The sequence below is a fragment of the Temnothorax nylanderi genome, unplaced genomic scaffold (genome assembly GCF_030848795.1).
Source record: "Temnothorax nylanderi isolate EJ_2023f unplaced genomic scaffold, tnyl_v1.0 TNYL_tig0008_pilon, whole genome shotgun sequence".
Classification (NCBI taxonomy): domain Eukaryota; kingdom Metazoa; phylum Arthropoda; class Insecta; order Hymenoptera; family Formicidae; genus Temnothorax; species Temnothorax nylanderi.
This window is the reverse complement of record NW_027249070.1, coordinates 2,887,045-2,896,114: the sequence shown is the minus strand read 5'-3', so window position 1 is coordinate 2,896,114 and position 9,070 is coordinate 2,887,045. Positions and strand designations below refer to the sequence as shown.

Below are 9,070 nucleotides of genomic sequence, written 5' to 3'. Positions count from 1 at the left end.
AAATTAATACGAGCCATAAACTCCGTGGCGTGAATTTTCAAGTAGATTTTCATCGTTTTCGTATATTAAATTTCTATCGGTGGAGTACATTTGTTCAAAGATTAGATTCATGAATATTTATCATTTATTAACTAAATTAAAAGCAATTATATTAATGTGAAAGAGAAAACGGACAAATTTGGAAATAATGCGAGTGTTTAAAGCAAATGTACACGGCGATACTTCGGGACGGCATCTTTAGCCTGTGAACATATATTCAGAAAAATAAATAAAACAAACAAATCGACTCTCACTCTCTCTCCATCCTTTTGCCTCTCTCTTATATAATTCGAAATAATTTATACCTCACGTATGCAATCATTCTTAGATTACACAAATGTTAAAAATTACATTCCAGCTGCCATTCCCATTCAGCGACGTACTTGACACGCTATCGCTATACACATTTATAATTATAATTATTATATATAATTAAATTATAATCGCGTTATATATAATTAAATTATAATTATATTCTACAGCTTAATGCTTTAAGTGACAACTCTTTCGACGAATTTTTACATTTTTGCGAGGTAGTAAAACTCACAGCAAAAGGAGAAAAATATTAATAGAAGTCATGAAAACTTACTGCTCATGATAAAATCGTTTCTTCTTTTTTTTTTTATTTGTTTTTATTAACCTCTCGAATATTAAAGTAAGTTTGCGATAAGAAGTAAAAAAACACCGTGACATACATGTGACAGTATCGACCTAAAACTTGTTTCTCGATTTCGCGTACGAACATCATGGTTTATACAAACTATATATGTACATACATAACTCCTCCATGTGTGACGTTATATATATATATACATAGTTATATACATCGACGATTATCTAATACGAAGCTAATACGAAGTAATCTAGGTAATGTACTATTATTTACAGAGAATAATTACTATTAATGGAATTTCGTGAGGTTCCCAAGAGCTCGTTTGCGCAGCACTTTCATTTTCGCTTAATTATTCCAATCGAACAGTAGCGATCGTCACGCGTTATGCATCCGTAAAAAAAAAAAAAAAAGAAAACCAATAAGACAGTTGTTCTGGTCCAAGTATCGTCGAATGAAAAAAAAAGGAACAGAACGTACCTACATAGAATACGATCAGATAATTCTTGACAAAGAAAAATATTAAACGATACATAAAATTCTTTTTGCATGCTCCATTACACATTTGTCTTTTGTTTTGTTATGTTTCTCATTGATTCTTTTTTTGTATGCTTTTCATACAATTGTGCTGATTTGAATTATATATTTTCAATTCTGTATTGTTGTGTGTGCATGCACGTCAATATTATCATTACGAAAGAAACAAAATTATAAAGGACATGACACGACAGTTCTAAAAATAATTGAAATACGCGTGAACATGAAACGTTACAATATCTTTTACATATAAACGAAGCCTTGAAAGAAAAAACATGTCGCATATCTCGCTATTATGAAAAAATATGAGCGCGTTTTAGAATTTTTATGTTAAATACGTTTGAGATAACAACAAGACGACAAGAAATACGTACAATCATCTTTTAGCTAATATATTTTTCACGCAATCTATCAAGAACTTTAATCGCGAAGATACATTTAATAATTGATATTCCATGATAAGTGTTCCTATTTTAAGTGAACATACTTTTGTTGCCATTATGTCACGATAGATTGGTGTTGATTGTACGTTTCATTGATATTTAAACGTTTAAAATTATCCAAAAACAAAATTTCTCATTTTCTTATATAACTTGTTACATTTGTATAAATGGATATAAACTTATAAAAAATATTTTTTGTTAGCACATAGCTGAAATACACATAATATTCAATACAGCTTATCGTTAGAATCTTTATTAAAAACACTTCTCTGTTTCTCTCTATCTCTCTCTTTCTCTCTCTCTCTCTAAAGAAATTTTCCAATCCTTCTTTCTAAAAATAAAGAAAATGAGACAAATCAGCATCCTAATTTAAAACAGGATTTAATGGATGAACTTTCTGTCACTCTAACGTCGTGTTACAAATGTTAAATGTTACAATTGATAGAAATTGTACAAGAAAATAAGAAATTTTGTCTTCGGATGGTTTTTAATATACCAATTATCAAATGTATCTCCGATTAGTTCTTAATAGATTACGTGGAAAATGTATTAGCTGAGAGATGATTGTACATATTTCTCTTTAATTTAAAAAAAATTTAAAAAGAAACGCTGTATAATATATCGTTGCAACATAAAAATTCCAAAACGTGCTCATGTTTTTTCATAATAGAGATATACGACATATACCTCTTTCAAGACTCCACATACACAGGATGTATGGTAATTACCGTGCCATCTCTCATAAGCAGATACAGAGCGGATTAAACTGAATATGAAAGTCCTTTTACTATTTTGTGAGTTTCTTAATAATTAATGAAAAATTAATTAATAGATTTGCGAATTATGCGTGCACTCGTACGATTCAGCGATAAGAAACAGTCCAGTATTACGCATTTGTTGCTGCTAGAAGCACGCTATTCCCAAAGCCTTCCTGCGCACGTAGTTGTATGTTGGACTGATTTATCTCGCTGAATCACGCGAACGCAAAACTCGCAAAACAGTAAATGACTTTTCTATTCAGTTCAACTTGCTCTATCTACGTACGAGAGATCGCATGGTAATTGCCAGACATCCTATATAAAAAATGCTTTAATGATTAAAACTCACATCTCAATATTTTTTGGAAATTGCATCTTTTTATATGAAATACAGTAATATCTCAAGCAGTAATTACGCGATTTTTCATTAAAATGACAAAAGATGTTAGTTTTTTCCTATTAAATCGCGTTTTAAATTAGAATATCGACTTATCTGTTTTTTTTTCTTTCTAAAAAGAATTGGAAAATTTCTTCAGAGAGAGAAAGAAGTGTTACCAAGTGTTGCCGGTAGCAACTATTTTGATCAATAAACATTCCGACAATAAACTATTATTGAATATGACATATATTTTAGCCACACGCAAAGAGGAAATTTTCTACATTCTTCAATGTTCACACTTTCGATATTTAAGAAGATATCAACCATTAAGCGGGGTAAAATTATTCCGGGAAGGCGAATCGTTCCTGCCAAACTTGCGAGCGGTGCGTACTTTTTAAAATTGGATCAAGGACAATCGCAATAGAATTTATACGTCCCCTGAATCTCTCGGTGTCCCGCGCAATTTCTTCCCAAGGACCTCTTCGGGCTGCTCGGTACGCATAATTCCATGTTACCATGACGTGTACGACTGGAGTCGGGTCGAAACTCACCTGAAATAGAATTTCGAATCTCAGTATTTTCTGCTAATACATTATAGGTATATATGTAAAATTATATCTCGTGTGTTTTTAATATCACATAATTTATCATGTTATAATGTATCATATTATAATAAAATTAATATAATGCATTTAATATTAATGTTCAACAATCTCGAATTCACTTAGCGCATAGCTGCGCTAAAACGATCATCAAGCATTCTATTACATTAGTCATCTTAAATTACGATATATCAGAAGTGGAAGGATATCGAGGGGAAGATACGCGCACAATAAATATCATCAGTTAAATTATCTAGTTCGGCAAAGCAAACTTGCAATTGTTAATGTTCTTAAATTCATAACATTTGATATCAATTTTATAACATGTTATATAATATGTTATGCTTATAGATTTTCTTATCGTAATTTTCTCGCTTCTGAAATCAAAATGGCTAACGTAAGTATTGAAGATCTTTAAGTACCTTCTTTGTTTGCGCTGTTGATGCCTCGCAGTCGTCATCAGCAAAGACGATCGAGTCTCCGTCATGGAAGCTCACCTCATTATAGCCGTCAACGTCGTCGTTCCCTTCAGTGGCAAAGGAACTATTAGAAGTATCAGAAGTTTCGGAAATATTAGAATCGTCAGAAGTTTCAGAACTGTTCGACGGTAATCGGCACCGTTGAAACGAATGCTTTTGCATCAGACTATTAAAATCTTCGCAGTATTTGTCGCTAATATTCGTTAAACGACCATGCATTCTTGGGCATCCCATCGCTTCCTGTTCGTCGAAAACTATGGAACTATGATTACTGTCTTCAGAATCGGTGGAACTCTCCGACGACAACCGCATCCGAAACGAAACTTCCTCGGCATCGTGAGTTTCGCTGTTGGAATCCTCGTAGGAACTATCCCTCTTCCTCATCGAATTAGGTACATAACGTGCTCTGATAGGGTATTCTGTCGCTCCTCGTTTCTCACGTGTCTCGGACAATTTTTCATCATCGCCGTCCTCGAAAACGATCCAATCATCCTCAACTTCAGCGAAGTGCTCTGACGATGTCCGCGATCGGGACGAATCCTCTTGTGCGTCAGACATCTCGCCAGTGCTGTCCTCGAGATCTTTCATCCTCGAAGGCTTAGCTATGTAACGCACCTTGGTCACGCGTCTCGCTTTAGTCTTCTTCTTCTTGCACGCCTTCAATTTTCCTCTCGTAGTTGTTGTTCTGGGGGAGCTAGATATCGACGGACTATCGATCTGTTTTATGACGTGATCCGAAGGATCTATGCTGTTTAAGCTATCAAACTTACTGTCTAACGGGTGATCGCTTGGTGCTGCACCGACAAGATTGTTCTGCATAGTCTCATAATCTTCGTACTTGATACATTCCTTCCGGCGTATGGTTTGACTCACCCCAGAACGCCTCAGCTGACACTTCGCTCTACCGCGACCACGGCCTATCGCGATGGCGTTGGCCTTTCTCCGATAGTGTTGCTTCGTGGGATACAACGGACGCTTTACGGACATTCTCGCTGATCCTGTTTTGCAGTAAAGTCGATTAGCCAAGACGTTCCAGGTCGACGTCCAAGCATTTCGACAGACGTTGGAAAAACTCGACATTGAACTTTCCTCAACGATATCTACGGGTGTGGTTGGCACATCCGAATGAGAAACCACGAGGAAAGATTCGACATCCGTGTCTTTGTGGATGTCAACTTCGCGCTTCTGTGGATCGACGTCCAAAGGACCAGAAGCATCAGTCATATTGTTCATTGTTTTTTCTATTTCGTTAACTTGCAGCATAGGGTGAGATTCTATTGTACTATTATCGTCGTGCGTGTTACCAGAATTCTTTCTGAGGTTTACATCATTTCTGATCTTAACTGAGTTAGAGTCGTCGACGATATGCCAGTCTTGCAGGTAATCCGACTCGGGCACACGTCCAAACATAGAGACACAATCTGTGGGGTATTTTTCCTTCGAATCGCGTAGCAATTTTTCCTCTTTCATAGTGTACGACAGATCCTTGGTCTTCATCGACGAATTTTTCAAGAAACCAGAAGTCAGTATATCATCATTTACGACCGTAACGGACAACGGATTATTCGCTCGATATATCCAATTCCGTAAGTAACTCCCTCTCATCATAAAACTCTGGACGAGAGATGTTCTCCGATCATTCGACGATGGTGCGTTGTCTTCTCCACGTAAAACGTAGAGCGTTTGCCTCTTTTTCGCGATGTAAGACATTATTGTGTGTTGTGCGGAATACATCTTGAATTTGCTACAGGAGGAGAAAGATTGACGAACACGTGATACTAGAGAGGTCTAAACGTGCAGATCCAAGGAGCAAAGGAATCCCTGGCGTGTTTGAACTCAAACTGGTGTTCTGCCTGTTCTTCTCGATATTGTTAAATGTGCTGAAAAAAATATAATACGCCGATTAGAATATATTTATCAGCAAATAAAAAAATTACGATAATATAAGACTTTATGCGAAACACGGTAGACTTAAAAAAATTTTAATCTTGGACATTAAGAAAAATTGCGAATTAAAATATTATATATAAATGTACATGATAATAATGACAATGTGATAAAAACAAGAAGTCGATATAAACTTTTAACTTTAGACTGTCGCGTGGTAAAAAAGATTTGCGGAAGAAGGATCTGCTCGGTCTGATGGTCTCGCGAGCCTCATAATTTTGACGTGTGTTAGCAAACAGGTTCGCTAACCTTATTTACATACTGATATCAAGACTAAACTTGAAAATAAACAGTTACCGTCAACACCTGTGTCGATCTCGGTAAAGTATAAACAAATAAGCAAACGGAATTTAAATTGAACACAATTAAATTCAAATTACAAAAGGTAAAAAAAACTTTAAATTATTATTGAATTTCCGTTGAGACTCCCTTTAGATATTTTAGAAAAAGGAATTGAATTTTGTTTAGAAAGATTTCGTTTTACCGTTGGAAAACAATGTTATGGAACTGTTATAATTAAAATACACAATTTCTTTTTCAAATTCTTCTTTTCCGGGATGTTTTTTAATTTCAACTTGTTAAACCAATGATCCTGCATATGCATTATATTTCTCTCCGTTTTCTTCCTCGGCTCGAAATAAATTTCTCTCTAAAATTGAAAATTTTACATTAAATCTAAAATTGAAAATTTTACATTAAATTCATTAAAATTTACAATTCGACTAGTTTCACTACACATCTTCATAATTAAACCTTAAATTTCAATTAATCAATAATTTATCGATTAAAAATTGATTAAATAAGGATTTCTAAAAATTTTGAATCCCTGAAGCTCAACTTAAAAAAAAATCCATATCTTCGGCCGCTAATTACAAATTTCACTTTCAAATTCTTCTTTTCCGGGATGTTTTCAAATTTTAATTTATTAAATCAATTATCCCGCATATGCATATGCCCAAAATTTTCCTTGAAAAACCGCAATTGGCCGAAAGCGCGTCCGTCGGAGGCGTCCGCGGCCACGGCCACGGGAACGTTATCAGGAATTCTTTTCACACAGAAGTATGTGTTATCGCTAGTACATTCCTATATCACATTACTGTCTACATTAATATCGATAACACATATTTCTCTTTATGTGAAGATCGATGAACACGGCCGTGGGGCCCGTGAGGGAAAAACGGCTGCGTGCCGCGGGAAACGTCGCGTGCTCCATGACGCTACATTCCTCGAGCACGTTTCGGCCGTCGGGCGTCCATGCCGTCCATAGCGATCGCACGGTTATTCATAATGACGCAAAAGTCCGTCGACTCATCTACGCGAACATATTGCGCGACGCGTGCACCGCGCGCGCGACGCGCTTCGCACGTATGTATATACATGTATACACATGCATATTATTGCATATACACATTTTCGCACACACATTCGTAACTTACGTGTGCTAATACTACGATCCTCGACGCCCTCGTAGCGACGCAGCGGGTAACGTCGTATGCAATGCCACGGGTTTCCCGTCAAACGGTGGAGACAACACGATTCGGGGATGATTTCCTTTAATTGCAGATCAGCGTCGATTGCCGTGTTGATTCCAGTCGATATCGCGCAGGCGAGGTTACTTATCTCAAACGGGCACATTTTTACAGCACACATGTTGACGAGATACTTTAAGCGGCCATCTTCAACTATAAAATGAGAATGAGAATGGACGGGGGAACGAGGAACGCGCACACCGTTTCCAGCTGTCGACGGCGCATGCGCGGCGCGAAGGCTGCTCAGGCGCGTATCGAGGGACAATCCGAGGGGGCGCCCGCGCCCCCCCTTTCCCACCCGTACTGCGCGGGGTATTTTGTTTTGATTGCATATCCCATTTACCTTCATTTTCTCACTTTAGAAAAAAAATACTTCATTCTGCAGTTTCTGCAGGGAAAAAATACGATAAATAATTTCTCAAGCCCCCTCGAAAAATAAATACGCAAGTGCGAGCCCGATCGGCGCGGCGCCTCGCGTTTAGGCACGAGCCTGCCGAAACGGTCACGTGACCGTCCCGCGGGGTAGGAGGCGAGTTCCCGAAATTTCGGAAACGGCGGGTTTTTAGAAATCTTCTATTGATTCGGCGTCTACCTAATTTGTTGCAAAACAATGAAGAATGTTGCGTGACGAATTTTCTTTCGAAGCAGGAGCGGCTGAAAGTGCTATAATTAAAAAAAAAAAACTTTTAAATAAAGACGAACCTTCGGAAAGTAAAAATTGGAGAAAGAAAATTAAGCGAAAGAAACGGAAAGGAAACGAAGAGAAAATTCCAGAATATTTCGACGACGGAAGTCGCCCCGACGTTGTAATTTATTGTGGCACGCTCGGCGACGCCGCGTCGGCCTTAGGTGTATAACTGTTTAATTATTCAACCGGACCAAAGGTCTCGGCGTCGAGGAATCTAGAGACATCGAGAAGGCGCGCGATTATCGTTATCTAACGGTCGTTATCGGTTAGTCGCTAACGGCTAGATGACGGGTAGATAATGCGAAGATGTCGTCATCGTTTCGGAAGAAACGGATTCATCTCGGACCGGATCGCGGAATTCGATTGAAATAAATAATAATCTCGATTCTTCGCGGATTATATGATTGCAGGCGCGTGCCCGATCGAGTCGTCGCTCCCACTGACTTATTTCTCGCTTTTTGCGCTTTAGTCTAGACACGCCAGTTCGAGATTAATGTCGAGAGCGAGAGGGGAGACAGGAGGCTCTTTATATCCTTTCTCCGATGTCTGTTAGTTACTTGATATACAGATTTGATTCGAGAGGCGATCCGCGCTCGGAAAAACGCAACGCATATCGCGAACGCGTATCAGGTTTTCTCGGTTCTCGCTTCACTTAGCTCTCGCTTCTCTCTATCGCCGCGTTTTGTAACATCTTATATTTTACGACGGTTAAATTCTCACAGCACAAATGTACTCTTCAAACCGAAGGGTCTGGTATGTTATTTGTTTTCCGTCCATTTTAGCTCCAACGAGTGACTGCTCGATGAGAGGGGAAAAAAAGGAAAAAGATTTCTTGGAATGTGCCTGCGTACTGGCTACTGGCTTTCGACATAAAAGACTTTCGATTTTCAACGGAAAGAAAGAGAAAGCGAGCGAGAGGGATCATTTACAACTTGCACATTCTCTAAAATGTGCAGCGTTCGGACAAGGAAAAAATCGAACATTGTTTTGATAATAAAGGAACTGAAAATACATTCCTATAATAATAACAAAAGAGTATAACATTGCATTAATAATAAC

At 37.7% G+C, this 9,070-nt stretch overlaps 1 protein-coding gene across 1 annotated transcript; it reads right to left on the bottom strand.

The window, feature by feature from the left end:
- Window positions 1-106: 106 nt before the first annotated feature.
- On the bottom strand, window positions 107-7,502 carry Ppp1r15 (Protein phosphatase 1 regulatory subunit 15). The gene is made up of 3 exons (XM_071724994.1): window positions 7,231-7,502; window positions 3,791-5,727; window positions 107-3,317 (listed from the first exon to the last, which is right to left on the bottom strand). The coding sequence occupies exons 2-3, from the start codon at window positions 5,579-5,581 to the stop codon at window positions 3,108-3,110; spliced, it is 2,001 nt and encodes a 666-aa protein (XP_071581095.1). The 5' UTR covers window positions 5,582-5,727; window positions 7,231-7,502; the 3' UTR covers window positions 107-3,107.
- Window positions 7,503-9,070: the final 1,568 nt, after the last annotated feature.